Source organism: Lycium barbarum, chromosome 11 (genome assembly GCF_019175385.1).
Source record: "Lycium barbarum isolate Lr01 chromosome 11, ASM1917538v2, whole genome shotgun sequence".
NCBI lineage: Eukaryota > Viridiplantae > Streptophyta > Magnoliopsida > Solanales > Solanaceae > Lycium > Lycium barbarum.
In genome coordinates this window covers 35825688-35848758 of record NC_083347.1, presented here as the reverse complement: position 1 = coordinate 35848758, position 23071 = coordinate 35825688, and the positions used below count along the sequence as shown (strand labels likewise).

The 23071-nt window shown below is 36.1% G+C and overlaps 1 protein-coding gene across 1 annotated transcript; it reads left to right on the top strand.

The window, feature by feature from the left end:
• The first annotated feature begins 2083 nt into the window (after nt 1–2083).
• LOC132619732 (uncharacterized) lies at nt 2084–3079 on the top strand. Its single transcript, XM_060334548.1, has one exon. The coding sequence runs from the start codon at nt 2084–2086 to the stop codon at nt 3077–3079; it is 996 nt and encodes a 331-aa protein (XP_060190531.1).
• Nucleotides 3080–23071: the final 19992 nt, after the last annotated feature.

The following is a 23071-nucleotide window of genomic DNA, read 5'->3' as shown; positions in this document are numbered from 1 at the left end:
CACTTTTCTCGAGAAAAACCTCTATGATACAATCGTCTTATATACATATATTGTGATAGTATCATGAAGGAATGCTTCAGTCCTTCAGTGAGACACTCCTCAGGATCATGGTACCATCGTCGTATATAAATATACTGAGATGGTATCATGGAGGACCGTGTCAGTCCTTCTCTTAGTCCTTCATGATATGGAGGAAGGGATTTGGGCGAGGGAGTATGTCGGGTAAATATTTCCGGCCAGCTGGGATAGAAGCGAAATTACTTTAGGAGGGGCATGGAGCGGATAAATATTTTATATTTTAGGGGTATTTGGTGTTGCTTTCCCTTAATTTGTCTGTATAGAAGAATTTCTTTCTCTAAAGGCAGTTTCAATAAAGAGTCTACAAAAACTTTCTTTATTAATATACCGTTTCTTCTACACACATATCCATAATAGAAAATGGTATGCAATATTAGGATTAACCAACTTGTCTGTCCCTCTTTTTTTTTTTAAAAAAAAAGTAAATCGGGAAGAACTTTCTGAGCCCCAAAGGCACCACCCTAGACGTCAATAGGAATGTCATTGAGTGAAAAATATATCATTTATAAAACTAAAAAGCTTAATTATCTATCTATTCAAAAAAAAAAAAATGTATAAGGTCCCAAATGTTCTAACAAAAAATAAAATTAGTAGTCTTTCTTCTTGAATTGACACAAAAAGGGGTGAATTGGGTCGTTGCAAATTTTCTCTATGAACTCCGAAGTACCTGCCATTTGTTCATCCTACATAACTAACATATAGAACTGGTTCTTCGAATTCTTCTTGCTAGTTGCCTGCAGATATTGCAATACACATAAAATCAAGAACACACTATTTTACGTAAAATTTTACCATGCTCAAAATGTGTAACAACCACGATTCGTTCCTGTGGGATTTCAATTAACTCTCTAGTAAAACAATGAGTCATATTTGTTTTAGACTCCCTTTATCCCAACAATCACTTGATTGTTGCTAACCCCTTCAAGTTAGATCTAACTTAAAGCCAATTGCTCTCTCAAAGTAACATTACAAATTGCTTCTTGAATAAGCAAAAAAATTACAACTCGATAGCCTAATACAAGAAACTAGAACGGGACTCAAACAATTTTGATAACTTTCTGAACAAACATTTCGTCCAACTGATTTATCTGAATGTTCCTTCTCACCAGAACTCTCAATGCTTGAATGCTCTTGATTCTCACTATTACGTTGATGGATATTATTGAACGTGCATAAAATTGCTTCAATATAATCCTGGACTATTTATAGATAGGTCTCGTTAGTAGCATAAGAAAGCCCAAAGTAGACAAGGAAACAATTACCAAAAGACCTCCAATGAGTTGTCACCTCAGCACTTACCATTGGAAGTGCGGTGACAGAGCCCATAGCAATTTTTTTTTTCCAGGAATCTGGACCCCTAATTTTAATTATTAGGTGATATGACCCTATTTAGGATTAATGCTAATTAAGTGAAGTTAAGTTATTGGGGCGCCAAATTAAGCCCCCAAATTTTAAAAAATACATTTTCGTCCAAGGATTTAAAAAATAAAAATAATAAAATAAAATTATTATAAATCATTTCCCCCCATTCGTCTCTTCCATAATCTTGCTTTTTTCTTCAAATGAAGCTCTCAAATCAGCTCTTCTCCTTTCTTTCGATCTTAACCCTAGTATAGCAGAGCTATCCTTCTCATTTTCTCCTCTCGTTCCTTCTTTCTCAGCTGCCATTGTTAAACCCATTGAAGCTTTTGAAAACAAATTTTGATTTGGGTGGTTATTTCTGGGTTTTACGGCTTGGGATATTACTCTTTTTGGTTATAGTTTGGTCCGGTAAGCTTTAATTCGTGATTTGGTAAGCTTTAATTTGTTTTTTTCAAAATTTATAATTTTTGATATTCTGTGTCTAGTGTGGACCAATTTAAATTTATTATGGAGGGTTTATATTAAAACCGCATGGAATTGAAATTCTCCACAAAACATCCAACCTGTTGAATTGGATAATTATCACACTGATGATGATTTGTTGAGGAGCGTGATTCTGTCTAGTAATATATACCCCTTGTTGATGAAAGTGTCCATTAGCTACATAATTGATGCTCCTAAAAAGGGACTGCCTCCTATCTATATCACAAATGACCATGAAGTCTGTATACACCTTATGAATGTTGATAAGGATGGTTCCAGGCCTACGTTATATGTAAGTTTGAAGGAGAGGATTGTCGAAAGTCCAAATTCATCAGCTGCACTGAATTCATCAGGGGCAGCCTCAACAATCATCGATGAAGATCCTTGCGAACCTCCAATGGACAATGACATCGATAAAGATCCTTGTAAACCTCCAATGGACAATGACTGTCCTGATAATGTTCATGGAGATGATTTGGAGAATCCTGCTTCCAGCAACCATAGCTATGTTGATGGAACATGTTTTAAGAGTGGCGACACTTTCAAGGACAAGCGTACGCTAGTGGAAGCGCTTGGGATAGCTTCCTTGAAGACACACTTCAATTTCTATGTCTGGAAGAACAAATCAGTCAAATATGTGGCTAGATGTATTGATGATTCTTGCAAGTGGATACTACACGCCAATAAATACGTAGTACGTTATAGGTTTATTATAACAGTGTACTGCAATGAGCACACATGCGGCATACAACAAGTTTTTACTAACCATTCAAAGGCATCATGTGTAGTTATAGCTAGGCACATTATGGGTAAATTTGAAGAAGGCGCAAGGATCACTCCCAAAAAAATACAGAAGAAAGTTTCTGAAAGATTTAGCTGTGAAATTAGCTATTGGAAGGCCTATCAGGTAGGCATAATTGCTAAGGAATTCATAAGGGGGTCAGCGGCTGATGGGTATTCGAAATTGATTCCTTATAGTTGGATTGTACATAGTACAAACCCCGAAAGCAAGACAAACTTACAACTCGATAAGGAGGGGAGATTCTTATATTACTTCTTGGCTTTTGAAGAGTGGATAAGGAGATTTAAGCACATGATAAAGATCATAGCAGTTGATGGCACACACTTAAAGGAAAAGCATGGAGGTGTTTGTTGACTGCTGTGGTACAAGATGTGGAGAACCATGTTTTCCCAGTGGCCTACTGTGTGGTTGACTCGGAGTATGATGCCTCTTGGAATTAATTTTTCCAACAATTGCTTGACATTGTGCCTAACAACTTAGATTTGTACATAATATTTGATAGGCACCACATCATTAAGAAGGCAACACGACAAGTTTACACCAATGCTCACCACGGTGTTTGCACAAGGCATCTTTGTGAGAGAATGCGTGGGAGGTTCCATAACGGATCCTTCGAGAAATTCTTTTACAAAGCAGCAAAAATATATACCTCGGAGGTGTTCTATGATCACCTTAGTGAAATTAGCGCGTTGCACCGGATGTAGCTGATTGCCTTAGGGATGAAGTTGGGTTCGATAAATGGAACAGGGCATTTTTCCCGAGGAACAGATTTGAAGTGATGACACAAAACACTGCCGAATCATTCAACTCAATGTTTCTAGTGGAGAGAGAGTTCCCCATAAGTTCCATTTTCAACACCATTAATACGAGATTTGCTACCAAATTCAATGAAAGACGTACCTTAGCAAAAAATATCCTCTTATTAAACAATCGTGTCATGCCTCGAGCTGGAACAAGGATAAGGAAGAGAATGGAAGGAAGCAAAAATGTAGTTGTCATCGGGGTAAACGAAAACAAGTACACCGCGTGCGGACACGATGACCATGCAACTATTAACCTGTCGACTATGTCATGTTCTAGTAGAGTTTTTGATGTGGACATGCTCCCGTGCACATATGCCATAGCAGATCTGAGTAAGAGGTATTCAGATACATTTGGAGACTCCGTTTATAACCACTCTTCTTCATATTACTCCGCAGATGCATACTACAAAGCATATGAAGGTGATATTGTCCAAATTCCTCATGAAGGTTAGTGGATGATTCCTTCATATATGCAGGGCGCACAAGTTCCCCCACCAAAATACGTTCCTAAACTAGTTCGAAAGAGTAATAAGCGTAAGAAAGGCGTCTTGGAGGGAGAACGTAGTCATACCAAGAAACCAGCCAAGAAAAGAAATAAATTCTCCCTATACAAATAACCTGGACACAAGAGAACCACTTGTAATATGTATTTGTCACAAGTTGAGCATAATGTGTCACAAGTTGAGCAAAATTCGTCATAAATTGAGTAGAATTCGTCACAAGTTGAGCAGTGAATTTGTCGTTGGTCTATTAGTCTATTACCCTTTTGTTTGCTATGGCTGCAGTAAAATGTATTTTTGTTGTTGGTCTAATGGTCTATTGCCCTTTTGTCTTCTATAGTTGCAGTGAATGTATTTCTGTTGTCCTTTTGTTTTTGATATGGCTGCAGTGAATGTATAACTATTGTTGGTCTATTTATAACTGTTGTTGGTCTATGTATAACTATTGTTGGTCTATGTTAAATGTTGCCATTTTGTCTTCGCGTTTAACGAATGCATTCAGTCTAGACATAAAATAAGCCGACAATTGATTATAAAAGGAAACACAATCAAAAGGAACCACAAACGACCCCTTTGGTAATTAAAAATGATACTCCCTCTGTCCTAAAAAGATTGTCCTTCTTTCCTTTTTAGTCTGTTCCAAAAAGATTGTCCCCTTTCTATATTTAGAAACAATCTAACTTTGAGATGATTTACAGCCACACAAATATCTAAGGCTTGTTTTGGACCACACATTTCTAAAGTCTTTCTTTATTTCTTAAACTTTGTGCCAAGTTAAAAGAGGACAATCGTTTTGGGATGGAGGGAGTACTAAACACAACAACATCCTCTTCATCTTTTCTTTCCCAACTTCAACTGCCTTCAGTTCTTTTTTTGCTTGATCCCTCTCAGTTTCAACTGCCTTTCAGCGAATCCCTCTTGGTATGAGCTTCCTTCATTTGATCTTTAATCAGTCCCTCGATGCTTCCGCTTCCAAGAAGAGGCTTTTGACTTCTCCCAATGACTCTTCAGCTTTGTGGAGCTTGTACATTAAATTAAATTTCTCCTCCCCAATGATTAATGGGGTAGCATCGTCGACCCATTTAAAATAACCGCAATCACCATCTTCTTTCTGCACAAATCAACAAAAAATTAGCAGTGTATCAAGTTAAAATAGACGTAAGCAAATTAAATAATAACTTTTACCTTCATACAGCCATAAAACTCTCTTCCAGGATTTTGTGGTTTCTTTGAAATCTTAATGGGAGCTAAATCACCACACACTTTCATATTCCCTTTTCTGTGTCATACGAATTAAATGACGATTTCTGTGACATTTTAGTAATTAATGAATCGACGCTTCTAATAATCTTTTATGGCGTTATAATAAAATGTTGGGTTTTCACTCTTGGGTAGAAAGCCTCGGGATGAGGGTATTTATAATGAAAATATTACCATTATTTGAACGTTGGGTTTGAAAAAAAATATTACTGTTGGAGTTATATGCGAGTTATGAATGTTTAGTTTATAATTCACCTTCAACATATTAGTAGAATATACAATGTAACACGTGTTTTTTCAACCAAAAAACATTTATTAAATAAGAATGGAACTAGCTTTTGAATTTAAAACTTATTTTTTGGACTACACAGTAGGTTGTCATCACACAATTAGAGAGGCAACTTTATAATCATCTAAACAATGATGCTAATTGAGTAATGTTAATAATATACTAGTGAAAGTCTTTGGTTGTGATGATCCTATGTAACAACTTGAAATTGGTGACATAACTATATGTGAACATCATATATATTTTCATTGATAGTGGTGTTTATATTAATACTAGTTCCACGACACGTGCGTTGCTGCACGTGGTCTTATAACTATTAACATAAAATTTGTATTCAAAATAATTAAAACTTTAACCACGATGCATGCTTTAAATATACATGTTTGAATATATTAAGTGAAAATTAAAAAGAATATCTTAAATAAGTATAGAAAAAATTTCTCAATTCATTTACAATGATTAATGAGTCGATTTAATCACTTTATTTATTGGGTTCGATATGATGCACTCTAATCCAGGGTGTTCCTGAGTTATTTTACCAACCCAATTTATGTTATGAGACTGGTAGGAACAAGTTCAGATTCTCGTTGTGAAATATGTTAAACATTTGCTTTATAATTCTAGTCGATTTGTCTTTAAATTCTTAGAATATAAATTTTCAATAACAACTTATATTCACATGAAAAATATATGTTATTCAAGATTATCTCTTTTGAAATGGTAATAGTCCGATGTTTCTATTAGTTTCATTATCTTGTCAACTAATAAGAGTTTCATGAGAAGACTTGCCAACATTTAATTAGTAGGAGACACTCAACAAAACATTTTTCTTTTCTTCAGAAGACTCCCCCGCCGAAGTATTGAAACAACTAAAAGGCACAATTGATTTCTTCCAAGAGACTTGTTAATATGATGCAAGACACATATAACCTTAAGTTTCTAATCATAATATGCATGCAAGATGCAATATATATTATGAGATCAGGTTCTATCAGGGGCGGAGCTACACCTTACAAATGGTGGTCAGATTAACACTCTTCGCCAAAAATATTGCATTGTGTATATAGGTTAAAAACTGTTGTTTCACGAATATCATATTCATTGAACAACCTTTGAGAAACTGAGTGCCTTGGCTCAGCTGTAAAGGGTATTCAAAATGGGGTTCACTTCATGGGTATAATTCGCCCCTGAAGCATCCTTTTCTTTAACTTTTAAATTGAATACAGAGCCTTGCACCGTGAGGTCAAGTCCCACTATAGGCATGCTATTCTGTAAGTTTTAAATTGAATACAAAGGCTGTTTAACATGTATTGGCTATCTTTGGAATTACTCGGTAAAAAGCTGTCAAATTGGATCTCCACTCAAAGACAAATTTATCTTTTCCTCTTACTTTTATTATTTCTTTCTAAATATTAGTCATAAAATATCATTAAAGAGATAAAACAAAAATGTTTCACTCAGATGTTCTTGAATACATAAATAGATTAACTATTCATATAGTTAAATTAATACAATCATACATTAGATTCCACCCAACTAGTATTAAAGTGAAATTTTGTTTTAAAAAAAATATTATTTTCCTTTTATAAGAAAATCTAATAGTGAAAAGTTGCAGTTAAATGTAAACTATAATTCTAATAAAAATGCTAATATTTGTGATTTCATTAATATACTATTATATTCATATGCTTGCAAATATCTCGACTAAATTTATTGATGTTTTTCACAACATATGCAGCGTAGATACTAACTTTATTTAAAAACAAAAGTCCACTTGAATTGTTTTTAAATTACTCCGAGAAATCTGTTTAAAACCTCGTCGTCGGACGTTGTCGAAGTTGGATAACTAGTTCTTTTCTTCGTGGGTTCTTCTTCTTTGTTATCTTTTTTTATTCTCTTTTGTTATCTTCCAACTTTTTCTTAACTTGTGTCTGGTGATTTTTTTTATTGGACTCCCTTGAGTGATTTTCTTTGACTATTTTTTTTCTGAAAACCTAAAAACAATTTAAACTTAATGTTTGGATAATTCTTTGTGGACAAATTACAAAGCAAAATGCAAAATAAAATATTATGTAGTTTGATTTTTAAAAAAAATTGTGCACCCACTCATTAAAAAATTTACTTTATAAATTTGAACCCCCTTAGTTAATTTTCTAGCTCCGCCACTGGGTTCTACCCTATAGGTTTCTTATATAAATTAAACTTCACAAGGTTAGAGAAAAGAGAAAGTTTAGAAAGTAGAGCCCGGTTTTATCGTCACTTTCTTGAAGGTGTAAAGGCGAAGAACAGAAATCAACAACTTGATACATCTTCTTCATAAATTTGCAAAAGTAAAATCATCAAAATTATGTATGATGTATGCGTTCTTTGTCAAAAGTGGAGGTTGTTTCTCGTCTCCATGCCTTGTTATATAACCAGGCCACATTGAGTGTATTCCTCATGTTGGGATAATTAGATCTAAATCCACTGAATTAAACCATGAAAAAAAAAAGAGATGTTGATCAGGTGCATCATTTGTCCAATCTAGCAGCATAAGGCATCCATCTTTGTGGGAAAATTATTTGTGAAGTGCGGTTTTGCTTTCCATCTTAAAAGATCACTGTTTGAAAAGTTGTGATGAATGAAGGAACACGAAGGGTTTGCAGCTGTTTTGGCCGCGGCTTTTTTTAATGAGTTTGGTAAATGATTTTGTTTGGTCAAAAGTAACTAATTTTTTTTAATAAGGGTAATTAGGTATTTTTATTTCATAATTAAATGGGTTGAGGGTATTTATGTAATTTAACTTTCAAGTTGGAGAGTTAATTCTTTTAATATAATATAGATTACGTTCTATTAAAATCAAGTATCCATAAAACGACCATCAGCTGTATTGTTCGCAATTGACTGCGTTATAGGATCCAGCCCTCGATAGAACTTCTCTATTAATATGTTCTCAGGAAAACCATGAGTCGGAAACTTCTGCAAATATTCTTTAAATCTCTCCGAAGCTTCGTATAATTGTTCCCCCAGTCGCTGCTTGAATTCATCGATTTTGTCACAGATCTCAGCCTTCTTGCTAGGAGGATACCATTTCTTGAGAAAGACTGCTACCATCTCTTCCCATGTAGTAATAGAATTCCAGGGCAGCTTCTCGAACCAAGTTCTTGCTTCTCTAGCTAAGGAATATTTGAAAAGTCTTAGCCAAATAACATCTTGTGAAACATTATTTGGGATATGATGAGCACATACATCCACAAAGTTCTGCAAATGTCGTTGATCATTATCGGTAGAGTTCCGAAAGTAGCCCTCAAGCTTCAACAACTGGTAGAGATAGGAGTCAATTTTGACACTTGTAGCTCCAACCCGAGGATGAACAATAGCAGATGCGTAGTCCTCCTCATTATTCAGATCAACAAATACATTCTCCTTATCATCCGGGAGGTCATTATGTTGACCACCCTGGTTACGAGGTGCTGCACGCTGATTTCGCATAACCATGATCACCTGGTTCAGACAGTATGACCTGAAATAATAAAATAAATGTGTTAAAACTGTCCTTACAAGTGAAAACTTCCCTTAAAATAAACCTGGTCATCTTGCTCTACCCTTAATTTGGACAAAACTGCCATACAAGTGAAAACCATACTTACTCATGAGCTCAGAAAAGACATATTTGGACTACTTATGCTGTTAACACTGAACCACCTGAAACTTTGAAACTATTAAGCTCTTTAAGATATCACTTTATTTACTAAATCAAGACCTGTTACCAGAGATGCCCATGTAGTGCCAAAGTTTACAGCTGGTTACAGGCTACATATTCAAAAGGTAGTTTGAAACACATGCTACTTATTCATACTTTTACAGTTAATGTCAAACAAGATGGCTTCATGTTCCAGTTAAGAAATGAACTAATTGCTCTAGTCTTAACTAGTTGGAGGACTGTTTTAAAGACATGTATATTCATGACTTGAACCAAAAAAAGAAAAAAAAGGACATGTATATTCATGAAGACTTAGCCAAAATTTGGACAATTTGTTAACAACATTAAGACTGTCATAAGTTAGAAAAACATTCAGTTTCGCCTTCAAGGAATCATATACTCAAATCAATACAGATGGTAATTACTTTAAGGAAACAGGTAAGCAGGCATCGGAGGCACACCGGGATTCGAATGGTGACATGATTATGGCCTTTTCATCCCTTGTCAAGTGCCAAAGCAGCAATATGGCAGAAGTTCTCACGGTTGAGTTTGGAGGGAAATGGTGTAGGAGGAGGCAGAAGTTGAAAAGCAAGTAAAGAAGAATACTGTGAGGATAGACAGCACGTACAAAATATCCATGCATTTTTGGTAAAACCAATACTTTTCTAGATTGACAAATATATTGGGAAATGCCTTGAGGAGCCTAAGGATATAGATGAGTAGTACCGTGAGAAGGTTGAGTATTTTCAGCAACACTAGGCATCCTTGATGTTTGTGGTACTCGTTCATGGCCACTGTTGGCATCAGGGACCTGATAAATATTAACACGTTAGTTGATAATACCTTTTTACAATTAAAATTTCATTAAAAAAGTTTAAAACTTATGAAATTGAGTTACCTGTTCACTTGAGGTGCCATTGATATCTTAAGGCGTAGATTCAAAGGGAGCACATTTGCGCATTGATTGTCTCATTTGGAGTAATTCTGACTGCATAGCTCAAAGATATCATCTAAACAATTAAAATGCACATTAAATTTCAATGAATAAGAACATAATGTCTTTAGAAAGTTAGGAAAATTTGATTAGCGACTATATAGGACTATATAAAACTCAATCTGGACAATAAACCTCTTAGAAACAAAGTTCTATTTTCCTCTCTGTTAAAATAGAAGATCTTACATATTTTTTAAATCTTTTGTCGATGCTGATCTGAAGAACATAATGCGCACAAAAGAAAACAGAAGTTCGCACGCAACAAGAAAGAGCACACATTCATTTGGTTAGATCTATTCTTACATCAGGTCTTTTCTTCTTCTAATTTACTTATGTCAAAATCTGTCTAGCTTTTTAATCTTTTAGGTCTGTTTATCATTATTCACAATTTAAGCCCTTTGAAGGCTATATAATAAATTATTGCCAATTTTTTTAGCTTGTAGGTTTCTGTTTAATTTTTATATTATGTATGTTTCTACCTTGGAGTTAAATTGAATTTTTTCATAAAGTCCATCTAATCTAATGGTGAAGTCTGATCAAGAAGAGGAAAAAAGAGTAATCTAATTCTAACAAGCACCCTGCTTTAACTTATCACATTTAAAGCATTAGCAAACAATTGCCACCTCAAATAGAAGTGTATCCTAAATTTGAAGCTCAAGTTGATTTTTATGCATTTCACTTTATTAGCATAAGAGTGATTGCGTCTAACATGAGTGCGTCTAAGATGGTATAGAAAAGATAATAAAGAGTGTAAAAGAAAAGTTTTGCATTTAGTGAGATTCACTCAACTGCAAAAAAAAATAAGGATGGTTAATTAGACAGGAAGTACAACAATTTACACACTTTTTTTGTCACTGCCATTTTCAAAAAGCATGAGTTCCTGTTAACTAAATGCAAAAGGTAAATATGTAGCTCTCCCATAGTCCCATGTGGAATTAAAGCTCATTGAAGTTTATTACTCCATAATACGATGATTGATAGAATTCAGGTTCACTTCTCAGTTTTTATTAATACATCATAATATTTAAGTCCTTTTATAACTTTACAATGGTTTAGTTTTAAAGCTAAAGAGATCTTCAAATTTCTGAATATATAAATGCTAAAGCACGCGATGGTCTCTACTCACAACAGACGAGTTTTCAGTCTAATCCAATAAACTTCCAGTGTTGTACCAAGTATTAAGCTTAGGAGATCGATTAATAACCATACAACATATCACAAAAGGTCACTTTAAAAAGCTCACAGTACTTATTGCTTTTTAGATAACTCAATTGAAAACAAATAATGTTTCTTCTATTGGCAATGCATCTTTTGTCATAGACTTATGTGTTCTCTAAGGTAGCTGGAATTTCTAAGCAGAGATATTCTCCATTGAATTGGTTTTCTGTGTGTGTTATATCAATGCCCAGGAACTGAGCTATAAGGTAATAGATATTTTTAATGTTCGGATATTAGTAAGAAATTATTCTGGTCTTTTAAGACCTTCGCGCGGATAAACTACCAGGTCAGGGTCTGGAAACTAGAATAAAGTCATAAACATAACTACAAAGTTCAGAATAAATACCAATAATCATGACATATATCAAATAGGAATGAAAATCCAAATCATCTTTCAAACTGAAATATATTATCATTCATCATACATAGAGATGTAGGATGAGTAGATGGCATCAAAAGCAATATTAACTATTCTTCAAATTCTATGGAATTGCTCAGAATTGAATATGGAACACTGAGTACCTCTTTTTGGAATCAATATAAACTCTTGAAGTGAAATAATCAGCACTTCTTTAATCAACCAAGACACCAGAGCATAAAGAATATCCAATTAGACAAATTCAAGAATTTATCTTTTACATCTCATTGAAGGTATTTATGCAATTATTTTAAATATTAGATTAATAAAATACTCATTACACATCCAAACTGAAACTCCAGTAGAGAAATTGACATTATATACAGCTGCATTCATCAACATTTTCATTAATCACCTGACTATAAATAAATCTGGTCAGGGTCTAGCAACCAATAATTTTGATAGCATCTCTCTTATAGTTGTAAATAATTTTTGAACCTTTAAGCCGCTAAAATTCCCTTAGTATTTGCTAAGAAACCAGCAATAAACCTAGCAAATTGGAACCAGGACTAGGCATTTGTAAACAATTAAAGAGTCTGTCGTACACATTTCGAACACAATTGAATTCACATCTCGACTTGTGGAAGATTCAACTAAAACCTCAATAGTCATCAAAAACACTCAGAAAACTTTAAACAATCACGAAAATCTGAATATAATAACAACAGCCTTAGCAAATAGAGGAACCAACTCATAAAACAGTAGAGGAAACAAAGGAGGAATTAATCAAATATTGCAAAACACGACTTAGCAAACAAAGAAAACTTTACTTTACAAATCAGAAAGACATAGTTGGTTATAAAAAATATCAAATTGACATAACCTCAAGTGTTTGGGTACCTGAGAAGCAGAATATTTTGCCGATGAAGACAAAAAAGTGAAGGAGAAGACTGATGTCAGCAACAATCTTGAAACCTACACGAAAAAGAGAAGGATACCGATGAGAGGGAGAAGATTGAGACAACCACGGTTGAGCAGCACCTACCCAAAATTAACATTGTTGCAAAGACGATGGCTGGCCGGCGACCTCAGTTTCAGAGAGAGAACAACTGCGGCGACCGTGAGTTTCAGAGAGAGAATAGTTGCTTTAGTCTACGATGCGCAGCTAAAATTGAATTTTGGGCTAGGTTTTCCTTTTATTTTTTCTTAATAAGTGGAGGGAATATCAAAATGTTATGAAAAAGAATTGGAGGGAAAGGTAAAATGATAAGATTGGTTTCAATTAGCGATTTTTAGTGGCAAATTATTTCTATTATCGGTAAAACTATTTCTTTCATCGGCTAATGTTCATGTGCCGTTAATATTTCAGCTTAAAGAATCAATTAGCGGCAATTATCTTATCGTCGCTAAATAATTGCTGGTAATGGCCCTTTTTGTAGTAGTGATGGAATAAGAAATATACTTCAATCAAAGCAAACACTATGTAGTAATTTCAAAACCGTATTCCCCAACAACGGTGTCCAAATTTGGTACGCTCAAATTAAACCTTTTATTAGCGTTAAGTGGACAATGTCAAATATAGTAACCCAACAAGGCTGGGGTCGAATCCCACATGGAATATGGTGTGGAAAGGTTACTAAAATCGTAGAATGCTTTATTTAGGTCTAATGTCTTACTCCGATGAATTTGTAGAAAGGTGGTTGTTTTTGACTAATTGCTAACTAATTGCTTTGGATTGTAATCTATGGTAAGAGAAACTAAGGTTGTGTACCCGTCAGATAAAATGTATGATCATGGGTATTGATCCTGATATACTTATAATGGATCGTTGTATGAATACACTTAATTGAGTACCCAGACCTTCTTGGAAAGATTTCCAGAACTTGGCTGTAAATTACGCTCCTCTATCTGTGATAATGAACATCGGAATACCATGGAGTCGCACAATCTCCTTGAGATACAACCTTGCATAACCTTCTGCTAAGTATGTGGTTCTAACAGGAAGAAAATGAGCTGCTTTCGTGAGTCTGTCCACGACCACCCATATGGAATCATACTTGCCTCGGGAACGAGGTAATCCCACAATAAAATCCATGTTGATCACTTCCCATTTCCAAGTAGGGATTTTTATTACTTGCAATAATTCTCCTGGCTTTTGATGTTCGATTTTCACTTGCTGGCAGTTTGGACATTAAGCTACAAATTCTGCTATGTCTCTCTTCATGTCATCCCACCAATATATCAACTTGAGATCATGATACATCTTCGTTGTGCCTGGGTGAATAGAATACCGAGAATAATGAGCTTCTTCTAGAATTCGACGGCGCAATTCTGTAACATTCGGAACATATAGCCTGCCTCGGTATTTAAGAATTCCATCCATAGAAGTTTTAAATGGAGACTTCTCTTTTTCATGAAATGTGTCTCTGTAACGGCTCAACTGAGGATCTTTATATTGACGCTCTTTCACTTCCATATTCAAGGGCGAAACTGTGGGATTATTAATGCCAATTGTTGCACTACCTGAATCAATTAGACGTACTCCAAGATTAGCTAGTTGGTGGAGCTCATGAATTAATTCTTTCTTCTCCGGAGGAACTTCACATAGGTTGTCCATCGATCAGCGGCTAAGCGCATCAACTACTACATTTGCCTTTCCGGGGTGGTATAAAATACTCACATCATAATTTTTCAATAATTCTAACCACCGCCTCTGCTGCAGATTCAACTCCTTCTGTTTGAAAATGTATTGAAGACTCTTGTGATCTGTATAGATATTAACATGCACGCCATACAAGTAATGTCTCCACATTTTTAATGCATGAATAACTGCAGCCAATTCGAGATCATGAGTTGGGTAGTTCTTTTCATGTTTCCGCAGTTGCCTTGAAGCATAAGCAATGACTTTACCGTGCTGCATTAACACACATCCTAACCCAACACCGGAAGCATCACAATATACAACATAGCCATCTGGCCTTTTTGGGAGTGTCAAGACTGGGGCTGAGGTTAATCTGTCCTTCAACTCTTGAAAGCTGCGTTCACAAGCATCATTTCACTGAAACTTAGCTTACTTTTGGGTTAGCTTCGTCAATGGGGCTGAAATAGAGGAAAATTCTTCTACTAACCTTCTATAGTAACCTGCCAATCCCAGAAAACTACGGACTTCTGTGGGCGTCGTAGGCCTTGGCCAAGTCTTCACAGCCTCAGTTTTCTGAGTATCAACTCGAATGCCATCATCTGAAATAACATGACCTAAGAATGTCACAGAATTCAGCCAAAACTCACACTTTGAAAATTTAGCATACAATTCTCGAGTTCGAAGAATTCCAAGAACAATACGAAAATGGTCAGCATGTTCTGATTCTGTGCGAGAGTATTCCAGAATATCGTCAATGAACTATTACGAATAAATCTAAGAGAGGACTGAATACATTATTCATCAAATTCATGAACACTGCCGGAGCATTAGTTTACCCAAACGACATCACCCGAAATTCATAATGGCCATATCTCGTTCTGAAAGCTGTTTTGGGAATATCTTTTTTTTTAACTCTCACTTGGTGATAACTTGACCTCAAGTCTATTTTGGAAAATCACTTGGCACCCTGTAGTTGATCAAACAAATCATCAATTCTCGGAAGAGGATATTTATTCTTTATCGTCACCTTATTCATCTGCCTATAATCGATGCACATTAGTAGGGAACCATCTTTCTTTCTCACGAATAGGACTGGTGATCCCAACGGTGATGAACTGGGTCTAATAAACCCTTCTTAAGCAAATCTTTCAACTGTGCCTTTAACTATTTCAATTCTGCCGGAGCCATTCGGTAAGGAGGAATAGAAATAGGCTTGGTGTCCGGCAACACATCAATGGCAAAATCAATCTCTCTTTCCGGTGGGAGACCTGGAAGTTCATCTGGAAATACATTCGGAAATTCATTCACTGCCGGAACGGATTGGAAAGTTGGCGACTTTGCTTCGGTATCATGAACTCGGACTAAGTGATAAATATAGCCCTTAGCTACCATCTTTCTTGCCTTAAGGTGGGAAATAAACCTACCTCTTGGAGATGCTTTATTACCCTTCCATTCAAGCACGGGCTCTCTCGGAAATTGAAATCGAACTACTTTCATTCGGCAGTCAACATTAGCATAACATGAGGCCAACCAGTCCATACCCATAATCACATCAAAATCTAACCTCTCCAGCTCAACTAAATCAGCTTTAGTCTGGCGGTCGCATATCATAATTACACAATTATTATACACTTGTCTAGCTATCACAATATCACCAACCGGAGTAGATACCTCAAAAGGTTTAATTGGCTCAGTTTTCACCCCAATACGACCATCAACATACGGAGTAATATAAGAAAGGGTAGAACCCGGATATATCAATGCATACACATCATGGGAAAATACAGATAATGTTCATGTAACCACATCCGGGGAGGACTCAAGATCCTGTCGTCCGGCTAAAGCATACATACGGGGCTGAGTGGCACCTGAAGTAGATGCTCCCCCTCTGCCTCTACCTCGACCTCCTGGGATCTGGGGAGTCTGCCCTACCGGGCGCACCGAAGAGGAATCAGCTGCTGATCCTGTAGGCTGAACCCCACCTCTACCGTACCTCGAGGGACAATCACGCATCAAGTGCCCAGTCTGTCCACAAACATAGCAAGCATCTGTGCCCTGGCGACATGGCCCCGAATGTAATTTACCGCACTGACTACATCGCGGCACTGGTGGTCTCCTCTGACTATGATGACCCCCAAACTGAGAACCTGAAGCTCTCGAACTCTGACCCAGTCCTGAAGGAATGGAGCCGTCAAATCTCTACCTGCAAATCTTGGAGGTGCACTAGTCACCGACTGGCCTGAGTGTCTAGAATATGCCTGCCTTGATCCCCCTCTATAATCACTACCTTCCCCCATAGATCTGGCCCTCTTGCTTTGCCCTCTATCAATATCACGATCACCCCTTTGCGGATGTTGTCCTTCTGAATTCTGGGCATGGGATTGAATGCAGGAAATATCCATCCCATCTTGCAACGAAGCCGTCAAGCAGTCCTTGAACAAATGTGGCCCTAATCCACTCACGAATCTGTGCACTTTATCCCCCATGTCGGCCACCATAGTCGGGGCATATCTAGCCAATGAATTAAACTGAAGGCTATACTCCCGGGCACTCATATTTCCTTGTTTTAGATTTAAGAACCTATCCGCTCTAGCTCGGCGGACCTCGGGTGGCAAATAATGGCGGATGAAGGCATCTACAAATTCTTGCCAAACGGGAGGAGGCGCTGTTGCACCCCATTTTAACCGGGTTAAATTAGGAGTACAACATTTTGGTGATTCCTATTTTGTTTTGTTTAAGGAGTCGCCACCTAATTGATTTTAAGGTGAATTAGGACACCTAGATGTTAACTAAGGTAAAGTTAAAACTAAACCTCTGTTAATAGTCTGCTTAACCAATGTGATTCTAGGTAAGGGCTCTATATTATCCTAAAGGGAAGGTGTTAGGCATCCTTTAGAATCCGTTAACTATGGTTATCCGGCCAAACTTAGGTTAATTAATTAAGGTGAGAATTTGTATAAAAGAGGACTTTGAATTCCATTTTTAAATAAAACTTATAAATATTGTTAAGGCTTTAAATAAAATGCTATTTAGAAATAAAACTTATGAAAGATGGTTCACATAAAAGAGGATTTTAAATGTTATTTAAATAAAGCTTAAAATGTTGCTAAGACCTTATATGAAAATATAATAAATGCCATTCAAGATAAGACTTGTAGTAAATATGATAATTTGCCCATAAATAATAGCTTTTGAGAAGAGATTTAGCAATTTTAAACTTTGAATAAATTATGTTATATATGAATATAGCAATGTAGAAAATCTAGGCTTATGAATAGGATTCAAGAGGAAGTGAGTTTTTCTTCTTCCTTTTTATTATTTCTTATTAACTATGCTTAGCTAAAATATGTGTGATTGATTCAAACTTGAAGAGCTATTTATAAAACATACTTGAATTTATGTTTACATATTAGTGATGTTTTGGAATTTCTAGGATAGTAAGGATAAAATATGATTCTCTTAACTCGAAATATATAGTCATGCTATTTTACAAATCAACTATTCCAAATAAAATAAAACATGAAAAGAAGAGAATAAAGCTTATGGAATTAATTGTTAGTATTTCTTAAACTAACTACCCATTACTAAAACTAAACCTACTGATTAATTAGGATTTATCTAAACTAATAAACAAAACAAACAAAGAGTTAGTTGCATAATACAAATTAAATGCACAAAATAAATAAAGAAGGAGATAATTTAAATGGGCTCAACCCATTTTTTTTAAGAAGGGCTGCTGTTGTTGAAATGGGCTCAACCTATTTTTTTTTTTTTTAAAAAAGGACTGCTGCAAAATGGATCTGGCCCATTTGGGCCACTGCCGCAAACGTTGTTTCTGTTATATTTTGCTGCGGAATAAGGACTGATCGGGGATGACTCGAGATGATTATGTTGGACTTTTAGCCCAACACCGAATGCGGAAGAAGAACGAGTCCCTCGGACTCGTGTGCGATGGTCATGCATAAAACGAAAAGAAGAAAAGGATTAGTATGTGATCAATGAATATTGTTAAGCATATAAAATGTAAACTAAAAGAATGAACGGATAGTGTATATCATATAAAACGAAAAGTAGCTTGTATATATTGTGTATATGCCATGTACATCACGTAGCAGTAGCATAATAGCAAAGAGAAAGAAGGAGAGTAGAAGGGTTTAGCAACATCATTCCTTGAAATGCAGTAGTCACTCATCAGATCAAGACAAAGAAATGCAGTAGTAGATTACCCCAAAATGTAGCGGCAAACTACAACAGCCAACCACAAAGATAGCAGCTCTTAAAATGCAGCAACAAGCTTGTTTAAGTGTGACGCTTATTTAAGGGTAGGCAGTTGGAGAGAAAAAAAAATAGTAGCCAACATAACAACAAGTTGGCTCATCAAGTGAAGTATCTGTTCGTTTCCGTTTTCTTTTCTTTTTAGATACCAACATTCAGCCTTTCAATACGCAGCCTATAAATCATTCCCATAAATCAAAAAGAACTTCATGAACTTGCGACACTTCAAGTCAATGGAAAGCCTCGTTTCCTTTAGGATATCAGTGCTTAAAGTAGTTTGGGAGTTCATAACTGACATGAGAGATACTAAAAAAAAAACATTCAAGCTACATACAGAATCACATTCTTTCAAAAATTTGTTTGAACTCCTCAATAAGAAACAAGTGAAGGATAACTCAAAGCTAGAAATAAAGCTTCCAGTTTTGAGGTCCCTAGGTCATGTGTTCTCATTCAAATGAAGATTATTTTCCAGTGCTTAAATTTAGCTTCAGGGGAAGACTTCAAGTTGAATTTACTCATTATGGACAGATTCAAAGAACTTTAACATGCTTCAAAACTCATACTTATTTAATTAAACACTCTACTGGATGAACCTATCAAAAGGCGTAATTATGTACAAACTACCTCAATCAGATTCAACTTTCAGTTCTTAAACAAGAGCAATTAGAAGTGTCCACAATACATATCATAACAGCTCTTTTCATACATTCAGGTAGTAAAAGGAGCAGAAATTACATATTCCTCATGTAGCCTAACAAATAAAGATCCCGAGATGTGCACTAACCAACACATGAACTCTACATAACTGTTAACTGGAGTTCAAACACAATAAGATCAAACGGCTGACTTAACAGTATTTTAAGTTAAACTAAGGGATTCTTACTCCATAAATTAAACCTTTTGTGCACCGAAGAAGAAATTGAAAAGGACTATTTACACAGCTATGCTTTAAACAACAAATATTTTGAGCTTAAGGCACTTAATCCATAACTACATTCCAATATTGATATCAAAAAGGAACTCATCAGAATTAGAGCAAAATCTTATTAACAACTTACTAAACCAGTGCAACACAATAATCTTTATCATCAAGCTGATCTAATTTAAACAGTAATGCGAACAGGCACTGAAAAACATTAAACACACACTAATAATATACTATACTAAACAGAAAAATGAGACTAACATTAAAAAAGAGAAAATGTTACCTTTTTTGGGTGCAATGAACTGGGGTGTCGAAGTCGTCGAATCTATGCTCGAACTCGACAAAACTCGAACCCAATTAAAATAATTAGAGTTTCAAACCGAAAGTGAAGATAGAGTGATATGCAGCTACTGTTTTGAGACCCGAAAAAAAAAAGAACTCGGTTTGAGCAAGTTCAAGGTTTTGAGTAGTAGTCGAAAAAAGTTGAATGTGGTAAAGTCAGTCCTATATTCGAATCCTTCATCCAATTGTCCAAGCATGAAGCCAAAACAAATTCTAAAAAATAAGATCAAGCATGAATAGATTTAAACTGAACAATCATGCTAGAAGTACAAGACAAATTAAACACTCGACACGTCTTAAACTGAACTAAAATAGAACGAAAGTAAACGAAAAACACTCAACCAGATGGAACAGAAAACTACATCATATCAACATTTTAAGCATACCCTAACGATAATTAAACTAAACAGCAAACTAATCACATAACACATCATATGCAAGAACTAAAAAATGAATGAAAGGAATGAAGTTCACTGACCTTCTTCGGGTGCAGCGAAGTGGGTGCGAAGGTTTCGATATCTACCTCGAAGACTACCAAATCCGTGCTTGCGAGGCTCGGATTCACAACAACAACAGAGCAGCTGAAAAAAAATAACAAATTTGTTTTGGTATTTCGACTCGATATTTTGAACTATCACAACCACTGCAAATTTGATATTTTTGAAAACTTTGGGGTTTTTCAACTTTAATCTCTAGGGGATTCTGCCACTAAAACAAACCTGTTCTTAGAGGATTACATGAATCAAAAAAATCCCCCCTCCAACTGGATCAAAAAAAGTGAGTATTTATAGGGAACTTTTAGGACTTTTCGTTTGACAAGAAGAGAGAGAGGAGCGGGGGGACAGATGGGGGTGGAGGATGTAGAGGAGTGGGGAACAGGAGAAGGTGGAGGGAACAGAAAGAAGTGGTTGGAGCGGATTGGTGTGGGGTGAGGAGAGAAGGGAGAGAAAGAGAAAGGGAGAGGAGAGAGAAGACGATGGGGGTGGCGACTGATGAGCAAAAAATGAAATGGATGGGTCGGGTCCGGGTCAAAATTAAACGGGTATGGGTTGGTCCGTTTGGGTAATTATTTGGGCTGAATTGATTGAAAATGTGGGCTGGGTGGAAGAAATAGTTTGGCTTCTAAATTTACATAGGAAACCCATTTTAAATTAATCATGTACTGAGTGTGCTAAAATATCCCCTGATATAAAAGTATGTATTTATTAATATTTAGATGAAAATAAAATGACGTCGTAATAGCCGGGCGATAATATATTTAAGATTCAACAGTAAGTAAATGCTATTATTAAATTACTCGAAGATAAATGCGATGCGTGTGCATACGCTGGTAAAATGATAAAAATTGTGAATTATAATAATAATAATAATAAAAATAATAATAATAATAATAATAATAATAATAATAATAATAATAATAATGGTAGTAGAAATGGTAATAAAAGATAATGACAGCATAATGCAATGCCGGTATTAATAAAAACTAATAATTATAGTAAAAATATAAATACATTTTTTTTAGATTTGCCAAAATATTAGAAGCGTAAATAGGTATTTCGGAGGAAAGGCGGGACAAAATTGGGTGTCAACAGGCGCATTCTCTTTTCTTGATGATATCCAATTATTGTACCATAATACCGCCACATCTCGGAGTCTATAAGATGCCAACTCCACAGATTCAGTTTCGGAGGCATGAATAATCTTCAATGTTCTCAGCATTTCATCGATAAAACTTTGCGGGTCTTCATTCGGCTTTGACCCGAAAAGTTCCGGAGGATTCAAACTCATGAAATCACGGGCTCTAGTACTAGCTGCCCGATCACTTGGACCTGTATTCTGCCGCTGTGCCTGGGCGGCAACTAACTGCGTCAATAGATGAATAGCCTCGGTCACTTGTTGACCCGAAGTAGCCGGTGGAGGAACTGGAGGCATAGGAGCTGGAGCTGAAGCCCCTTCTTGTTCTTTTATAATAGGCGGAGTGGCAGAAGTATTAGATGGAGCCTCATTATGTGATTCGCCCTCTTCCACATTCATTGGCGGCTCTCTTTCTACCCGCTTTTTCATCGTAGTCTTGCCCTTCTGGGCGGCTGTAGCTTTTCCCTTTGGCGGCATTTCTGAAATCATAGCTCACTATTAAGGAGGAGAAAATCTTATAACACAGCTCTATCGCACGATCTCTTAAGATGAAAGATGGTCATTTTTCCTAAATGCCCTATAGCCTCCTGTTTATTAGTGTGGCGCGCAACACAGCATAAATAAGACTCTACTAGACACGACTCGTAGACACTTCCTAGGACTGAACTGCTCTGATACCACTTTTGTCACGACCCGACTAGGGGCCATGACGGGTACCCGGGATTAACCACCGAGCACCGCTCATACCATTACCCATCGTACACATCAAGCGTCCATTCATTAATCTTATACTCAAATCATAGGAAAACGATTTCCATTTTGAAACATATTTACCTTTATATACATAAGCCCTTCGGCTATCAAAACATATATACATACACGTGGGACAAATCGTGAGACCATACTACCACACATGCGTATCTGCGAGCCTCTACTAGAGTACTAGACATATGGACAGGACAGGACCCCGTCATGCCCAAAACATATATATATACACAAAAGAGAAAAACAATGGCACCTCCGGAACAATAGAGTGCTCTCAAGTCTGCTAGCTCCTATGAGTCTGGACTATCTCCCTGTCTACCTGTGGGCATGAACACAACGTCCAAAGAAAATGGACGTCAGTACGAACATTGTACTGAGTATGTAAGGCATGAATGAAATGAATATAATAGAGAAATCATAAAACATAAGATGAAGATATGACCTGCGTAACTTTTAAGGACGGATACATTTTATACATATATCATATATAATCATAGGACATGTATCATCATAGCGCATACATCATCGTATCATATATATCATCATCATAACCCGCGTCCGGGTAACCATCATATGCCGCCCACTAGTGGTGTCATGCTCGGCCCTCTAGGCTCGGTGTAAACATAGCAGCCCGCCTTAGCGGTGACATGCCCGACCAT